Source organism: Cuculus canorus, chromosome 2 (assembly GCF_017976375.1).
Source record: "Cuculus canorus isolate bCucCan1 chromosome 2, bCucCan1.pri, whole genome shotgun sequence".
Taxonomy (NCBI): Eukaryota; Metazoa; Chordata; class Aves; order Cuculiformes; family Cuculidae; genus Cuculus; species Cuculus canorus.
Genome location: NC_071402.1, coordinates 107,047,472 through 107,067,293, shown reverse-complemented (window position 1 = coordinate 107,067,293; position 19,822 = coordinate 107,047,472). Strand labels below are relative to the sequence as shown.

General features: G+C 37.3%; 1 protein-coding gene across 4 annotated transcripts in view; it reads left to right on the top strand.

Annotated features, from left to right (window-relative positions):
• Positions 1-19,822, top strand: part of POU6F2 (POU class 6 homeobox 2) — a 310,811-nt gene that overhangs the window by 54,264 nt on the left and 236,725 nt on the right. For 3 of the 4 annotated variants that reach the window (XM_054058201.1, XM_054058203.1, XM_009568483.2), the window contains exon 2: positions 3,998-4,169. In XM_054058201.1, coding sequence (XP_053914176.1) covers positions 3,998-4,169 — 172 coding nt within the window. Of the gene's footprint in view, positions 1-3,195; positions 3,308-3,997; positions 4,170-19,822 lie in introns of those variants that run through there. The other variant, XM_054058202.1, reaches the window with a different exon arrangement.

Genomic DNA, 19,822 nt, shown 5'->3' with positions numbered 1-19,822 from the left:
AACCTTTTTTACATGGTTCATCTTGCTGTTTTTTAAGTATTCTTAGACTTCTCAAATTTGTGTATGAAAAGCTAAAACTTTTGTGTGTCTCTTGGTCAATGGAAGATCCTGTGTTACAATGCGAAGTGTAACCTAACCTTTAACAGTTTCTAGAAAGCAAATGCTGACTGTCAAGCCCACAGGCATTCAGGGCAGGGAGAAGAACAGATCCTGACGGAACTGTTGGCAAAAGATGCGCCCACAATTCTTTTCCTCAATGCATTCTCTTCAACTCTGTGGGTCATCTCTGGGCTGGACTTTGTAGGTAGGCAGAAGAGGAGAAGGCTGCTGGGCCTGAAGCATAGCAACTACTCCAAAGTTTTTTTACGGAGGTCACTGGGAAATACAGAAACAATCCTTCTGTTCTCTGAAGGATTTTGTAGACTAGGACGCTTGCTGTACACAGGAAATAGAATTTGTTACACTTTTAATAAAAATAATAGTTTTTAATCATGCATAATCCACTGCAGAAGGGACATATTCTTAAGTACAGAAAGCCTGGAGACAATCTGAAGTTAAAAAATGCCCATTTTTTAAAAGTGTGTTTTTGAAGGAAACAAACCTTCCCTCAACCCATCATTTAAGTGATTTATTTAGTCTTCATGTAGACTAGAATTTTAGACAGTACCTAATCCATCTGCCTATAGAGAAAGTTGTCATTCATTCACCACCTGACAGAGCGAGCTACCCTGGGGGTTAACTACAGTTTCTGGTACCGTTTGAGGGAGGGGACAGCAGTTATATTATTTCAGTTTTTATAGTCCTTGGCTCTGTGTTTGCAAAGCTGTTTTAAATTCATTGCTAGGAGTCTGGCCAACCATGTGAGCAACTATGACTATACTCACTGTGGCACAGGTCTCAGTATTATCTTGCAGCAATGAGTTCCACAGGTTTTCACCACTTTACAGTTTGGAAAAACAGTTTTTATTGTCATTAGATTTATGACCTTTTCCATTTCAGTGGAGGCCCCTTTTCTCCTCAGATGGCACGTGGTGAATAGTTCTCGATCTACATTTCCTCCCTGCAATTTATGGTTCCGTAAACTTTGATCATGCTCATTCTTAATTACTTTTTTTCTGTAAACACTCAAAATCCTTTTTATCTTTTTACTATGCTTACTGCACATCTCTTTCTGATGTACCTTTCTGAGATAGGCTAATCAGAAATGAACAAAGTACTCCAGACAAGGCCAAATTATTGATGAACCTAACAGGTAAAATTCAGGCCCTGTTGAAGTTGCTGGGAATTCGCTCACATCTAAAGGCTGAGGTTTCTCCCAATGCTGTCACATTTCTTACATTGTGCTTCCTCCCATTTTTCATATATTCAACTTCAAAATTTGGCAGCTGAAACTTTAATCTAGAATCCTACTTATTCAGAATCCTCCATTAAATTGCTCTTAGTCCTCAGATTAGCAGTGTAGCTCTGTGGATACAATTAGTTCCTTCCCCAAAATACTTTGATGAAAATGGTCAATTTTTGTCCTGATTCACATTTATTATGGAACCACTCTTGGCGTTGATCTTGCACAGCTGAAACTGAGGGCAGCAGCCCAGACTTCGAAACAATGCCATTTGTGCTCACAGTAACCTTTAGCTGCAAAATCTGCCAAAATATGTTATTTAGTACATGAAAGCAAATAAACAAAATTTTTGCCTTGGTAAATGTCTGTCCATAATGCAATACAAATATGAGGCAAAACAAGTCGGAGGGTTTTTTTTTTTAAAGCATCCGCAAAAGAAATCTGTTAACTTCTGTTTCCTCCCCAGAAACATCTAAGAAATGTTCAGATTGTTGCTGGCTAATAAATACAGTAAATGAAATGTTAATAAATCACCAGCAATTTAGCCTGACAATAACATGGATTGACCATATCGATTAAATTGATTATATTTCATATATTTACAATATGTAGACATAAGCCTAATTTATTTTCTGAATAGTTCAAGGTAGGTATCGCTGGTTTAAAAAAAAAAGGCAAAACAAAACAATGGAGTAATGTTTGTGGTTGCTATCTGCAATAATCTAATGCTGACAGAGAGCAGTATTTTATTTAGTAATTAACAGTGTAAAGGGGAGAGAAGCTGTCATGTTGGTTCTTAAGCTGGGGAATGTGATGAAAGATGATATCTGCGATCTCATCCTTTCCACTTGTTTAGGATTGTCAGGATGAGAAATGTCAGCATTATGAAAGCTCAGCTCTGCTCTTGATATGATAAAACCCTTCAAAAGCCAGTCTTTCTCTCCCTCTCCCCCCTCCTTTCGCCCTCTCCCTCTCGCACTTGCTTTTTTATTTATCCTGTTTTGTTAGATGGCAGAAATATAATTCTTTTCTTTCTTCCTATTATAAGCCACCATTTTTGTTTTATTGTATGTTTCACAACCCCTAATGCCCCACTGAAAATTACCTTGTTAAATGACAGTGTTTCAAAGCCATGAATCCTTTCCACCATTCCCTCAGAGGTTTGAAACAGTCAACAGACTGTAAAGAATAAATAATAAAAAAGTATTGATTATTTTGATGACTGTGAGATTCAATTAAGTATTAATTTTGCCCTCCAGTGGACCTATCAAGGTATTCAAAAGGGAGGATTCAGCTCAGCTAAATGCGTGCTGAGTGCTTCAGCCTTAAATAGGGAGAAAATGTGTTTACCTACAGTATTTGAAGAGGAGTGCATTGATGCACAGAGTCCAATATTTAAGTGCTGTGCAAATTAAGCCCTGGTGACAGTGACATTGTTTTCAGTGATATGAGTATTGACTAAAGAAGTGCATTTGATGACAGCTTAAACTATTTGTATTGATTAACATTTTCATAGATTATCATGTGTCATATCAAATTCACTTTTCAGACATGAATACATTAAAAAAAAAAGACATAGGCAAACATCGACCAATGTGAGGACGGGACAGAGGGAACATCCTAACCAACCTACTTGCTCGCTGGTCACCTGTTCTCTGCATAAGAACCATTTAGGCATGAACTTTGCAATAAATAGCTGCCAGGGAGTGCAACAAGGTCACTTGTTCCTTTCCTTTTATTTAGTTTTTTTTAACTCTGGATTGCGTGCTGTCATGATATTATGTCTATTAGCTTGCAAACGGAATTATGGAGTGTTCTTGGAAATAATGCCTGACCCCCAAATGTCCTCAATGAGCAGAAGATAAAACAGATCTAAAACAGCAAGAAAAGATTTAAATGTATATATATGTGATGTTTTACGGGGATATAATGTTGCAAACACAAGAATAATTGCAAACTGTTTGTGTAAGTATCTTGCCTAATTCTATCTTTTTAAAAAATGGTTTCTGTGGTTTTTATATTCAAAGGAAAAATATGTGTTTGTGTGTGTTTATGGACTTGTGGAACATAGTATCCCAAAGACAGGAATAGTCAGAAGAAATCTGTTTCTCTGTTGAATGTGTGTAATGAAATGGCTATTTGATGCTATGTATTTCCATAGAAATGCTGGAATGCTAGAAACCGTGCATTTGATTTTGTTAATGTTGTACAGCTGAGGATGCCTCTTTAAATCACTATGGAGCGCTCACAGGGCGCTCCTCTTCTGTGGCGTTGGAGCGTACAGGAATTTCTTTTCTTACTACATTAAGGACAGGGTGAGGTGTAAAAACATACACATAAAAAAAAGCACATCCCACAATTAAAGCTGTGTTGGTTATGTTGCTTTCATAGAAGTTTTTCTCCAAAGCATCCTGAATCTCTCACATGCTAGTTGAGCTTTAATAGGGTGGGGAGTAATGGAAAACTCATTGGATCTGTAATAGCTCTTCACTTGACTGCAGCCAGCAATAACAGCAGGAGCAGCCAGAGATAAGAGAGAGAGAGAGAGAGAGAGTGCATGTGTGTGTGTGAGAGAGAGGGAGTGGAAGAGAGAGTATACGCACACCAAAGCTGCCACTTTTTTTTTCCCCTCACTCTTTTTTCCCCCCATCCTAGGATCCAATGATAGCTGGACAAGTCAGTAAGCCCTTGCTGTCACTGCGGAGTGAAATGAATGCAGAGTTGAGAGGTGAGGACAAGGCAGCTACTTCAGACAACGAGCTGAATGAGCCCCTGCTTGCGCCTGTGGAATCAAATGACAGCGAGGACACTCCCAGCAAGCTCTTCGGTAAGTCTGTCTAGGTATTTCATTTCACTGCTACCATGTTGTCCGGAAGAGCAATCTCCCCTCATTCTTTCTTTTTTTTTTTTTTTTTTTTTTTTGTTCACTCAATTTTCTTGTAAGTACGAAGGAGTAGGTTGGAGCGTGCAGGCGTACAGCCCTCTGCTCCCATTGCAACCGATTACCAGAATGACAGCATCGGTCCTGAAAACTTTTGTTAGCAATGAACTTATTTTATGCAAGTTGTAGACATTCTATGTTTCATTTTGATCTATAGTCTCTAATGTGAAAAAATAGAGGGGGGGGTATAATTTTCTTGGAGTACTTCACTAACATTCATTGCATTACTTTCTGATGTGCCTCATATGTTTCCAGCTATTTCTAAGGCTGGATTAAACTGAAAAGTTACCATTTTATATGATAAAGATAAAGCTGGCTGAAAAGAGCTGAAACCTTCCCATAGAAAACACTCTGTACTGAGTAAACAAAGGCTACCAAAGGCACTGCACATGGAGTTAATGTTTTTGGGATTTAAATTAGAAATGCAATATTTCCTCTAAAGACTGTGTGAAGAGAAATTACCTTTTGTATTTTTATTTATTTTTAAATAGTCTAAACTCTGACAGATAAGTGTAACCTTTCACAATCAAAACAAAAGCAGCAAGAGTGGCACTCCAACACATACACCTGTCATTCAAACGGATGACACCCTGTAAGCCAACTCAAGCAACTCTGATCTCTAATCAGGAAAGGGAGCAGAGTTGTTGAGGCGCGTGCTTGATAGATGTTGATAGATGTTGATAGATGTCTGAGCTGGAGCAGCACTGTGTGGTACGGAGTGACATTTTGGGTTTAGAGGGACTGCTGTCCTGCAGGAGTTCCTTTTAATTATTTCTATTTGTGACTTGAGACAAACCTTAATTGAAATGGAGCATTTCCTTATTTTACGTGATTCTATAGGTGGAAGCTGAAGGGAAAAAGATTTCGTTTAAAGGGAATGCAGCTTTAAAGGATGGAGGGTGAGAACCCATTTTCTAAGATTCAAGTTTTGATTTCATAATCTGTAAGGAAATCTGTAGCAGTGTTCAGATTTCAGTATTCCAGCTAGAGTAAGAGCTGCAAGATGTTTTTAAACAAAAGAATACATGCAATATTCTTTTTAAATCTTCTTTACTCCTCACTAAAAGATATACACAAAATGTTTTACTAAACAACTTCACTATTTATATGGGAAAATAATAGTAATTAAAAAATCCTAAAATTTAATTTCTAGATTAAAGTAATCACCATTACTGAATATCACATCCATTTTTAAGCACCCTCTTAGTAATCTTTGTTACCATGGGAGGCATAATTTCCATTAACAGTTTGAATGTTCAAAAAGCATACAATAATTGTTTTAGTCCATTTCATCAGGGAAAGAACTGTAATTTCTAAAATTCAGATGGCTATTAGTTGTCTAGGATAGTGTAAATATCTTCAGATATGTTTCTGTATTTTATTTGCTCAAATATTTAGGGTGCATCTATTAAATATAGCAAGGCATGGACAGAACAAAAAACGGATTTCTAATTAGAAAGAAATTTGTCTGTTTGTTTGTTTCTCGATCAGGCAAGTCCTGTAATAAAAGGCAGGATATGTTTTGAGGCATTGTCATTTGAATGCTCTACACTGATAGTGAAATATACACAGACACTTTCATTAGAATTGTCGTGTGGGATATAGAAATGATGCGCAACAATATATTGTCTCTGTCTGGACTGCAAATATAATTTATGTCCCTAAAAGCACTAATGAAAAAGCTACAAATTAACATATTGTGTTGTTTCCCTTAGTGAGTGCAAGATGTTTGCTAGCCTGATTCTTATACTGCTAAAAAGATGTTCCCAAGTAAACAAAAGTAGGTGAAATAGTTCAGCTGCCACAGTGTGAAGTTATGTACCATTCATTGAGATTCTGTTACAATTACGACAAATGCTACAGATCTTTTAGCAACAGCCCTTGTCAGTTAATTTTAGTAACTTTTGAGAACAGAAAATGAGGGACAATGGGGCTGTTTTGATAAATTTGAGGATCATACTGAGCAAATTTAAAATAAAGATGGTTAGCTCTTATGTCACAGATGCGTGCCTTAAGATAGATTTGCAGTAAACTTTTAAAATAATTAAGCATAGTTTCATTTAAGGCTTTGATCCATAAATATGGAACAGTATTTTATGGTTATTTCTTTTTGATGTTATGAACAGTATGTCAGGAATGCATATTTTGGGCCTTTCTTTGCAGTTTCTGAAAACTAAATTATTGTGGACTAACTGATATGTGATGGCATAAGGACTGACAGTTTTCTTCTCCGACTTTCTTTCATGTGATCAGCTAATAATCTTCCTTTTACAATATAACATTCAATACATGCTGTGTGAAAATTTGTCCCAAATCTGTTAAGCAGGGGAGGGAGGAGCATTTTAAAAAGTAAAGGGGAGGAGACAGGTCCATAGAGAACAAAGTTTTCTATGCTGCTGCTTTCACATTTTTTAAAAAAAAATTGTGAAAATCAGATACAGGTTTAGTGGGAATGAATGACCAGCATTTTAGTATCTTGTTGATGTTAGCGATGTTTCAGGAGTCTTATTTTCATATAGATGAACACAGTTGAATTATTAGATGTGAATAGCTTTCTTCTTTCTCACTGGACACATTCTGTTTACCTTTTGATTGATGGCTTTATTTCTGCTCACCTGTACTTTTTCCTAAAACACACCTCCTTTTTCACAAGTTTCCTTGTCTCTGTATTTTACTGCATACCACAGAAAGAGTGGGTATTTATTTTTTTGTTTTGGTAGCAGATAGCACAATTAATCATAAAAATGGCACCTCTTCAAGAACAGTCCCTGCTGCAGGTGAGGAAAGGGCAGGGGTATAATTAATTATATTTGCTTTTGACTTAGGAAGATAGATATGCAGTAAACTTTTGATTCTTTAATGGGCGCTTTGCTATCAGCAACAAAGCAGGTGAGCGCTGCAGCCCCTTGGCGCTTAGAAATACCAGCACGAGCTGGGATAAGTTTGCAACAATCTGAAATAGCTCCCATCTGGAACTGGTGCACAGGTGTCTGGAAAGATGCACTTTCTCACCGCAGTGCTGCTGTTGCCTGTGAGTGATGACAGGAGCAGCTGCGATTAGAGAGGTTGTGCTTACTTGTTGTTCGTTTGCTTGCTTTCTCTTGGTGGTGGTGGCTGGTTTTAGGGGTTTAATTTGTTTGGCTCTGGTTTTTATTTTGTTTTTTTTTTTTTTTATATATTTTGTTTTGTTAAGGAAAAGGCTGTCCTGTACTCTGGAGGTTTGCACCTGTAATCTCCCACCTGTGCATTTATACCACTGGACTTTTTGGAATCTGCATAGCTGCATGCCAAAGATGTTTGATACTGAAATAATATGAAACTAGAATGGAGTAAAACACCTGGTGAAAAATGCTTTCTGAAGTGCAAAATGTTTGCAAAGGACTCTATCCTGAAACACAGTAGTTCAGAAGTACAGTTTATAAGTGTGGAGTTAGCACAGCTACAGTGTTTCAGTTACAGAAATCACAGATTTGCTGAGCAGTACCAGGCAAAGTCGCTTTGCAGAGATCTTGTGGTGTATTATTTACTCTTTAAAATATTTATGAAGCCATATCTCCTATTTTAATCATCTTATGTAATTAAGAAACAGAGAAACTGATCTGGCTGTTGATGTTCCTGGGGGTGTAATTTTCAGATCAACTTGTCTTATTCTGCAATATGCTTCAAAATAGTAGCTCAGACCAAATGCCATGGGTCTTTCCAGAGAAAGCTTGTGTTAATGCTGAGTAGTAGCTTCACTTGAATGAACACATTTGGATTTGCTCCTGGAGAAATTAATTAATTCCAGTTGCTTTTTTATACAACATCTTTAAACAAGTTTAGAACAAGTTATGAAGTATTGGTCTGAAAAACTCCAAGTAAGTAAAAAAACCCACCCTCTTTGTGTTTAGCTGTGTACTATTATAACTGTTAAGATTCAAAAGTTGGCATTGAGACAAGAGATACTTTGTGCATTAAATTCTCTGTACAGTAAAAATCTCAGGAAAGAAGCGGCTAGTCTAAGCACCAAATGCCCCTGTGGACTGAGGCTGACAGTCCTGGAGTTAGATCCAGTCCTTAATTCATCCTTAATTGAAGGTAATTTGTGACATAATTAGATGATGGTAAAAAGAAAGTTGGGAATGCACTTGCATGTTAAAGTAATTTTAATCTGTTATTAAAAGTTGCTTTTTTGAGATCGAGCTTGTAGTTTTATGCATCTAACTTATTGAAATAAAAAAAGCTGTAAGGAAGTGTGCAAGACCAAGCCTATAATTGTGTAGCATAAGTGTTTCCTATTTAGTAATTGCAGGACAGCAAAAAATTTACTCCTAATATTTTTCTTTTTTGTTGCTGGCAAGGATTTGTTCCAGTGAAATTAAATCTTACATTTCCTGCGCTGCAGCCAAAGACTTTGGTTTCATTGAGTTCACTACTCATCTTTTGCTTTTTTAATAATGTGATGTATGCTTGAAATACTGAGCGGAGATAAGCGAGTTAAATAAACCTGTGCATATTTCCAGAAACCAGGATTTATTTTCAAACCACTACATTGGCTTTGGGATTTTGTTTTCCTTTGCCATTTTGTTATCCATGTTTCAGAACTGTGTGCATCTTTTTACGATACACATACATGCTGTAGTGGAACACGGCAGAAGTTGTTGCTAACAGACACTGTTTTGCTAGTAGATCCCTTGTATTTCTCTTTAAGTAAACGTACATTATCCATTTTTTTTTTAATCGGAGTTGCCTTGATAAGAGTTTGTGGCACTGGAGTAATTTCGGTTACAAAGGATAAAGGACTAAATTGTCTTTTACCTCTGAGACAGTGGTCTCTGCAGGTCAGAGCAGAGGTCATTGCCAGGTTGCTGCGAGGAAGCTCACATTATCATCATTAACAGCGTGTCTAGCCTGTGGGGGGAAAAAGGCCTTCAGACTAAGAGCTTTCCTTTCATCAGTGTATTTAAGGATGATTCTCAGTGTTTTGGTTATATCTCCAAATTTTAAAGGCCTAAAAGATCTCTATTTGTCAGGAGCACTTTGATAAGATTTGATAATTTCAGTGAAAGGAAGCAATGTGTGTTTGTCGCTTTTGCTGCATTTTAAAGCCCTAGAGAGTGTTTTTGTTATGATAGGGAAGTTTATGGCCCAAGTGGACTCAGTATTAAAATCACAGCCTTCTTTAGATGCAGCAAACATTTGAGATATTTTTAACCTGCATGTAAAGACTTCCTGTCATTTCACATAATTTTATTCAGTAATTTCCACGTTGTGGGTGCTTTGTTCTGAGACACTGTCGGTTATCTGTGCCATCCGTAAGGGCCACGGGACAGATGCTGCTATTGCTTGAATGTATGATACTTTTATTGAAGCAAGTTATCTGTGGATTAGGGGCACTATTTCATTACAAAGACTGTGTCAATAAGGAACATTAATGGGTGGCGTGTTTACAGAACTGGATCATATGGGCTAGTAAATCTTTTTTCTAAAATGCAGTGGTATCTTGCTCAATTAATGAATAAGTTTTCAAAGAACCAGAAGATCTGTCTATGTGATTGACTGTTATTTCTGAAGGATATATTTGGCAGTAGCATTTTAAAATAGGTGTTTGCAAACAGTTAGGGACTTGAATAACTATGAACAATGCTACTGTCTGATTCCTTGGAGAGATCTTACTGAAGTCAGTGGGGGATGCACTTGTGAATGGGGAATAAATGCCCATTAAAGCCTTAAATGATGTTATGACTATTTAAACACAAAGCATGATGCAATGGTAAGATAGAAAATCCATCCTTAGCTCAGTGTTCCTGCTGTGCCAAGGTGTTGCAGGTAGCTCAGCCAGTGGTGGTACTGATACTAGCATTCCAGCTCTGAGGAGACTGCAGTCTTAATCCTTTAACCATTGATGAAAGCAATATTGGGCTGATGACGGGCAAATATTGCAGTCCCACTTATAAATTCCCTTGCTTATATGGAAATAAACAATTCTCTTATTGCTGTGCCTGAATTGTGACAGAGAGCCTATGCAAAAAAAAGCAAATAAACAATAGAAGCTGGTTTAAGTATGGAGAGAGATAATTGTGGGCATTTTTAAGGCAATTGTTTGTTCTCATGAATTTCTCATTACTACTTTGCTAATTTTTTTTGAGCTAAGTGAATGTTTTGCTTCTTAAATGAGGCCTGAACTCTGATTTTTCTGCATTTATATACAGAATAACTAATGTTAGAGCAAGAAGGAAATAACAAATGAAATCCTAGTATGTCGTTGGTATGACTGAATGACAAATAGTTCATCTTTAATTAGTTAATCTTCCTTCTCTCTGTCTTTGAAGTTGTAAAAATAACAACTCACAAACTTGTTTAAGAGCAACATAAATGGCTGACTGTTTCAAAGGAGACGCTGGCTAGTAGACTGTAAACAGGTAATTTATGAAAGAACTGTTACTTTCTTTGATTGAGATCCTTGCCGGTTTGTGTTTTGAGATTAATAATAGATCAGACACTTGCACATTAAAAAGGAAGCAAACACAGAAAAGTGAAGGAAGGAGAACTGGATGATTCTGTTGGACTTCATATGATTAAGCAAGTTGTCCATGGAAATGTGTGAGTGAGGCACACAGAGGCAAAGTTAGATTTGCCCAAATGTGCACATGGCGCCACTTAGCACTTCTCTTGATTTCCTTATGCTAAACAAAGAGCTAGCAAGTGCTTACACCAAGCTGGCACCCTGTCAGGGGGCAATCTGTATAAAGTTTCCTGCTGTCAGGTTAATAAATTTTTTAAAAATATCCAAAGGCAGAGGTAGCTGTAGGAAGCTCATAGTAACAGTTGCCATTCTCCTGTGAATCATTTTTCTCTTTAATATCCTATGTAGTGCTTGGTTTTCCTTGTTGTGTTTTCTTCCTAGGTTTTGTTCTTTCTGATATTTGCGGGTTCTTCTTTGTTTTAGTTCTTTTTCTTTTTAAGCTGTTTATTCTGTTGCATCTATCACCTGTCATCCCTTTTTGGGGGGAGACATGGCCAGAGTATGAGGAGATCAGCTTTATGGCTTTTTAATACTTTGTTTTAATTGTGTATTTGCTATATTAATGTTTCTTCCATTAATCATTTTTTTTCTGATTTTTTACATGACTACCAGTGGTACTACCATTAATACCACCAAAATAACATTATTTTGCTAGTTACAAAATTGTTTCTGGTAAGCTTAGTGGTAGAAGTTACACTAAAATGACAACTAAATGAGAAAATTAATGCTCAACACGGGCAAAAGCAGAATAAAATTAAATGTGTTGTCATTTGTGGAAAATTATTTTGTAGTGGAAATGGTTTGATATTTGTTAGCGTAAAGTCTCATTTTTTTTTCCACTGTATAAAACCAAAAATCAATATCAGTATGAAACATAGGAAGATTTGTATTGTGACATGTCCTGCTTTATGTTGTGATACTGCTTTGATGCTCTCGGAAGCAGGACTAAGCCCTTTTACTTTGAAAGCAGAGGTCATCTAGAGAAGAATAGTACCTCATCCTGTCTGGCTAAATGAAACCTGCTGTTTTCAGAGAGACTGAAATTGGGCTAGTTCTCTAGATATTCCAGGGATATCTACATCTAACAAATCAATGCACAACCCACGCCCCTGCCACTCTAAAACGTGTTTGTTTAACACTAAACTACCAATTGTCTATTCCTAAAAGTAGTTTGGATTTCTGTTTTTAGTTTGGAATATGCAAGAAGGGTTGTTGGGAGACTGGGAGGGGTTTCTTATCAGATGTCCTCTTTTCAGGAAGATAAACCATCATTTTAATTCCTGGACAGTTTGAAGCTGTCTTAAGGAAAATATTGTGTTTCAGAAAAAAAGAGAAGTCATGCTACTTGATTACAAAAGTTTTATATAAAAATATGTATTTATACAAAATATTCATATATATTATATGTTATTCTTTATATATTTTTATATGTAATGTTTATATATAATTATATATAAAAGTTATCAGCAAGCGTGACTGTAATAAGATACAAATTATCTTAGAGCAATAAAAAAAAGTCCTATAATGATTTTATGTTACTCTGAAGATTTGAATGTTACACAAGACAAAGATTTTCCTATATTAAGAATAGTATTCACTAAATCAAACTGTCATTAGATTACTTCTTTGAAAACTAGCAAGGAGTTAACAGAAGCACATTAATACTAGCTTTTTAAAACATCTTGGTGCTTTGCGGTTCAGATGGTGGTTTTATGGTTTGATGACCGTTAGAGATTCTATTAAGCCATTTCCATTTTCTAGCTCAATCTCCTATCTGACATAGTCTCACTTTTCAAACTCTTGTTTTTAAGTTGTTGTATAAAGGATTATTAGCAGTCGCTTTCCTTCCAGCAGAAGATAAAGGAAGTCCTCTCCCAGACTGCACTGGACACACAGCCTAGCCTTTTAACTCTCATCATAAATGCCAGTGCACGTAAACTAAAGGGTTAGTAAAAACAGAAGTATCGCCTTTCCTTTCTGCACCTCTCCTTCCTTACAGCCAGGTTTGGAGCCATCCCCCTCTTTTCTTCTGTTCCTTGGTGTGTGCACACAGCTGGAAAGCGTACACAGCTGCCTGTGCATGGTCAGTTGTTGCTCAAGCCTACTTGAGAGCATTTTGTCTCTATGTTGTCAAGGTCTGCTTCAGGTTTCCGTGCTTTGTTTAAAGCTTAGCACTTGGGGGGGGGTGAATGACGCCGGGAGAGTGTTGTGCCTGGAAGAGGATGATCTAAAACTTGTATTTAATCAAGAAGCCAGGATTGCTCTTAAGTAAATATACCTTAAAGGCTTCCTTTAATATATTGTATTATTAAGTATTTGTAATTATTTATTGAGATAGTGCAATATTAACTGAAAAGGAAGAAAGATCATTTGAATTCAGTCTAATCTCTTGAGTAAATACAATATTGGGGCAGTTTTTGTTTGGTTTTTTTTTTTTTTTGCATACAATTAGTATTTATTCACATGGTGTAGAGATGAAATGTTTACTTAGTGATTTTGAATAAGCATGAGGCCAGATTCTGACAGGTCTCAGATGACCATCCATCACGTACACAGGAAGGCCATAGATTTCAAGAGGGTATTCATCCTATTTATACTTGCATGCCTGTCCATAGCCTCCACCTCTCTAACACGCTCACTAGTCTACAGCTTCCTATGATCTGGAGCTACAATCAGCTAAGCAAACACGCTGACAGGGAGGAACAACCACTCTATAATCATGTTGCCTTCATATTTAACAAAAAATGAATTACTGAACCAGTCCCAGAGTTACTGTGCATTTCTGTTACTCCATGCAGGTATGTGTACGTATTACAAAGGCTCTATGACTCCATCTCCACTGTTTTGCCATGGGGAAGCAGCCAGTAGCTATGGCAGGAGCAGCATCCGAGCTGCTGACCTGCTGCTGGGCAGAGACAGTGTGTTGGAACCTATATAAATCTTCCATAAAGGTGCAGAAGCTTTTAGGGAAAATTTATGGGATAGGTAGCGTGGATTATCATAACTAGGCATTAAGCAATAATTAGGGACCATAAATGGTAGTTATTACTGAAACAAAAGCACAACCAGAAAAATCAGCTGTGATTAAAGATGGGCGAGGTGGAAATTGGACAGATATATATGAGCTCAAAGGTGATTGTAAATGTACAGGCTTGATATTTCTCCTCCTTTCTTATGCTTCCTTGCCTCAAATCATAAATATCTGGGACTGCAAGTCACAAATCTCTGTGAAGGAAAAATGAAATTTACAACCGTAAGGAAGCAGAAAATGAAAATATTTTTAAAATATTTTTTCTACTAATTGAATAGATTTTACTCCTATAAGCACTATAAATTTAATGATAATATCCACCAAGAAAAGCATCTGTGTAAGTCATTTGAGGACCTGTGTTTTTTTGCCCAGTATGAGGAGTGTGAAGGAAACTCTTATGTGGCTCTGTTGCTGGGATTTGATGCATTGCATTCAGAGTCTCCTTATTTTAACTGCACGGATACAGCACAGTGAACCTTCTCATAACAGTGGCTGACAAAAAAAAAATATCTTTCAATCAGCTGGTCCTGTTCACTCTCCCCAGCCCCCGCATCTCTTTGCTTTTATGAGGCAATGAATAAAAGAGGGACCAGATGATGCAAAGGTTTACTCAGATGAGATGTCCTAGTCAATGAGCAACTTTGGATTTGCGGGACTCCAGCTTATGACCCTGGACCTCAAAGGGATTGAGTTTGGAGACTGAGCATTTCTCACACCGCTGTTATCTCATTTGTGTAAAATGATGGCTGTTGAATTTTGAATAGCACTTTACATATTTCAAGCTTGCATGTGGTGGCAGACCCCCGCCTGGTCTAAAGGCTGGTGTGTTTTGATGTGTTGCAACACAGGGTGCATCTTCCTAGAAGCAGCACTGGAACTGTCTGGTGGTGTGCTGGAAGGGAGATGGAGAGGTGCAGGGAGGGTTTTTCCTTATACTCTATCTGAAAACTCGGGCAAAACAGTCATGCTTATCAGAAGGAGCAGAATCAGACCCTTTCTTGCAATCATTAAAAAAAAAAAAATCTGATGTCTAAGCTCTGGTCATGTTTTTGGATATTTATTTTTAATAACCCATTCTTATGGCTTTGTATTCTCTCTTCCATGGGTTCCTATAAGTCCTGTATTTCAAACCAGGTTAAAACTGTTTAAAAAATAAAAGCGTTCCTTAAAAGACAGATTACTGCTGACTGTTTTATTTTGTTTATATCTGATATTTCTTATGGTATTCAGATGGTTGTAATAGACTAACACAGGAGCTGCATGTCTTGTCATCTGTACTGTATCAATACGTTTTTATAATGATACAATAACCTGAACCCTGTAACAGTTTATGATCCATTTGAGAATTCTTATGGATTCTCAGAGTGACGGAGACCTGAAAAAAGAACTTGACTGCTTTTGCAAAACCGGTGCTGTGACAGGAAAAACTAGTGCGCCTGTGATTTAGTTGCTAAGGAATCATATTGATCTGATTCGTCATTAAACTTTTAAGTTTGGGGGAAAAAAAAAGGCAAGCTGGTTGAAGGTAGAAAAAACACTGATGTGATTGTGAGGGTCCACAATACAGGTAAACTGTGCCATACCGCTACTGATATTGATTTTTTATGATTAATAAATATGATTTTATGCATTACCCATGTACTGTATCTATAATAGTGCTTTTTTTAGAGTAGAAGAAAATTGCTTCTTGCTCTTTATTTTTCATTGACTATTTTTAGTCAATGATAAATAAAGAACTTTAACAGCAGTCTGAATACAGGAAAGACAAGACTTTAAAACAGAAACGTAGCAGTAATGAATAACCACACCGTGAACTACACACACGCAGCCATCTTAACATTTGTAATGGTGCTAATTTCCTACTGCTTTTTAAAATATGCTTCCACATGAGCTCTCAAAAACCATAAAAGCTTGGCATGTAAAGTAAATTGTTTGTCACTTGCTGACGACCTGCCATATTTATTGTCAGGAGAAATGGACATTAGTTGGAAAAGCAGTTGTTAAAGGCCAAACAATTTTTAAAGATGGCAAAGATGTGCAAGGGCTTTCCTTTTTCTAACAATGAGCCACCCCTTCAGACATCAAAAGACAAGATAATAAGACACTTCAAGCACAATTCAAGATTATATTCAACATCTAAAGGCTCATCTCTTGTCAGTTTGCATTTACTCTCCCAGGAATGTGATGCTTCTATCATCATTCTGTCAAGAGGAGTCTGGCAGAAGCGATGAGGGCCCCTCATTTCACACACTTAGTGTTTTTTATCAAATAGCCCACGCTCATTCTGATTCAGCCAAAATGGAGGGATAATTTGAAGAAGGTCATACACAAGTACAAAAATCTTGTGCTGATTTGTGTGATTAGAAGGCATTAAAATCGCACATTTATGTTAGTTCAGAGATGTTTTGTCAGTTTATTTAGTAATACACTGCTGAAGCATTAAAAATGTTTTTTAAAGACAAAAATAAGTTTGCTTAAAACAACACAGACTCTATTATTTAGCAAATATTTTGAACAGTGAACGTAATTGATGGCTTTCTTTTAATATAACCTTAAAATTAATTCACCTCCCTTTTCCCCTTTAAGAACGGAATGTTCAAGAGCTCCAGGGATGAAATCTTGGTCCACTCAGGCTTCTTAGGATTTTGCTCCCTGGTGATTTCATCTTCAGATGGTAAAGATTTTGGAGGCTGAATCTGGCATAATATCAATAGAAAGGCAATCATTTTAACAGCTTCTGCAGATGTACCTATGTACAGACTAAAATAGTACAATACCAGTAGGGTTACCTGTGGATGATATTGAAATTATATCACACAAAATCTGTCATTCAGAACATGGGTATTTTGCACCCTATTTGTATCCGGTTCAGTTTTCTATGGGCAGCTGCTATCGTCCCTGTTCTTCTGGAAACCAGAGTTGTTACAAACTATGCTGCCTGAGGACATATTTGCAGTCTCTTCCTTCTCCTTTTCATTCTGCAAACTTGTAATATGGCATTATATATGCTATTCATGATAACTTTTTTAGTGAATTGAGAGGCAGCTGTTCTGTGTTTTGGAGAGTCATAAAGGAAGGAAGGGGAAATGTTCGCAGAAGCAGTTCTTCTTGTTGTTGTTTTCATAGGGCTTAGGTTAATCGTGAAAGTACTAATTCCCAGAAGCAGCATTTGTAAATCAGTTTTATGAATCCTAGCAAAATAATCTGATGTGATAGTGTTCTCAAGTAAACCATAATAACACCTGAAGAGCAACGGTTACCAAACCTGTATCAGTAACAACCTTTTAAGCATGGACCTCCAATATATGTATATATATTTATAAATTATACTATATATACTGTATATTTATACGTATATATATATACTGTATATATATTTATAAGTTATACTACCGTAGTAACATATACATCATTAAGTAATATTAAATAGAATATAAATATAAATAGATATTTAAAAAGGATAAGCTCAAGATGAAATAAACATGATTTTAAAAAATCTTTACATTTTATTGGGGTACAAAAAGAATTCTTTCTGCCCCTGAATGCATTGTGTATCGCACTCGTTGGAGTTTGGAGCACTGCTGTAGAGGGCCAAGAACTGATATGAAAATAAGTAAACTGCCTGTCTGTCTAGGCATGCTGTGCTCAAAATCCTCACTGAAATGGGTGGTCCAAAAGCTGTATTTATTTTCATATCTGCTGTCTTACTGAATTCACCGCGGGTCCACCAAATGTGTGAGGACAGGATATAGCTCTTTGCAATTTCAACTGCCTAAGTGGAGCCCTGAGAAAGATATTGAGTCTGTTTAAAACATGCAGTCATTTTGCTTGTACGGACGCCTAAGTTTTCAGGAAAGAAAATAAGACTGGAGCTTTAGCAAGCTTTTTTTGGCATCTGTATTGGATGTCATGAATGAAACTTTTCTGAGGATTTGTTTTGTGGTATGTATTATTTTCATGTCATCTGGATCTTGCCACCTCTTGTCTTGGCATTACTCAGCTCTTTTTGCTAACTAGGCGTCTGAGGAGCTGACAGGGAGAGGCACAAGAGGGTGGGATAGAGTAAAACTGTTTTCATCATTTCTGAGATCTTTGATTTAAGCAACAAAAACAAAAAGACTGGATTGCGCTATCAGGATATCTTGTGCCTGAAACAGGGTTCAATATCCAAACCGTATATGAACCATACAATACGGGGTAAGCAGGCATCTTCAGCTCCCATTGAAATCAATGCGATGTGAGGCTGTTTAACCCCTCTTAAAAAGGAGACACTGTCGAGGGACTTTGCTGGAGCTGCTCTGCATTTTGAATCAGGAATTTATCAGCTCTGATAGAAAGGAACTATGAAAGAACATGTGCTTGGCATCATGGAAAAAAAAAAAATAAACCAAAAACTTCTGCTCTATGGCTTGCCTTTGCACAACACCGAAGAGAAGGTAACCTGCAATCATGGTGCGTTCCAAAGGTTTTCACCAGACAAGAAACTGCAAGGGAATTGGGGAGCTGTGAACAAATTGTCAAAAAGACAGATGGAATTGCTGACTGACCTACTGGTAAGATACGCTAACAACTTCCACCTCAGTGGTATGGTATTTATGCTGCAGTGCAGAGTGACTTCTCAAAGGAATTTGCTCTCCCACACATGTAAATGCCTTTGTGTATATAATATATCAATGTAGTGTGCAGTATTTCTAGGGAACTTATAAGGAGAAGTGAGTGTGCATTTAAACTGGTGCAGATATTTAAACTGCCAGGCTGTTACGTCCAGAATAAACAGCATTTTTTGCTCTCGCTGAAAAGTCTTTCCTGCCTTATTCATAAGGCCTATCTATATTCAGAAATTTGTCTCCTTTCTGCTGAATTATTCTGGAGGAGGACTTATGGCTGCTTCCACATCAGCATGATGCTCTGCGCATGCACTTCTGCTCTGCTCCACACTGTCCACTGGAATACAAGTATCCTCTGAGACTGGGTGGGGAGACAGGGAGGTGTTTCCTTTGCAGGATGCTCATTGTCAAAACATTAAGGAGTGACAAAGATTGAAGGGCAAATATTACCAAAAGGCCACATGAATATAGTTGTTCAAGATCCATAGTATTACTGGAGAGTGCAAGTGGTCTCTAAAATGCTTGCATTCTGAACACAATTTTATCTCTAGTAGGACAGGATTTATTTGCTAAGCTTCTTGCTGCTCTGTGGGCCAGCTCAGGCCTGTTTCATTATCATCTCTTCCAGGAGGACCATATGGGTTCATATAGACTCTAGTTGCTACATGTGTATCACTGCCTTGGTGAAGTTTCTCCCTCATATTTATATTCATTAAAGATTGGAACTTGAAATGTAATAGTGCATGAGACAGGTAGAGAAGAGTGACTGCGAAGTTACAGGACCCTCAGTAAAAATTCAGCTGTGCTTGAATCTGTCCTAGCTTGCTTGTATATCTTCTGCATTCAGTCCCATCTTTTGTGCTCTAAAAGGCTTCTTCCCCTGTGCCTGAGGATGTTGATCTGGCAGCCCTCTTCTCAAGCATAAATGAGCTTGAGAAAACAAACGCTGGTAATAATTATTGTTAAAAGTCTGTAAATTGTTTCCCTTCTGATTTCAGGCCCCAGAGTTATAGGGATATATGCAGGGAAGCTGATGCAGATGCTCAGCGCCAATGGACAAAGCGAGCATCCCCACACTGAGCAACCCGTCTCTGATAAAAAGTATTTAAACTGTAGCTGTTGTGCAGCCCATTGGAAGCATTCACAGTAGGACCTAGGAAATGAAAATTAATTATCATAAATGAAGACAGAGGAGCCACTATATTTAAGGTATTATGGATGTGTTTTATCTTTCTACCTATTCTCTAACAAGTAACAGGGATAGGTAGTAGCTTTTGCTAGAGTAATTATATTGATTTGCTCTGTGTTTTGCACCCAGCTGGTTTCTAAACCACTCTCTAAACTCTTCTGACAAATTCACCTGGTGCTTTAGAGAGAGCACCATGTGATAGACAGA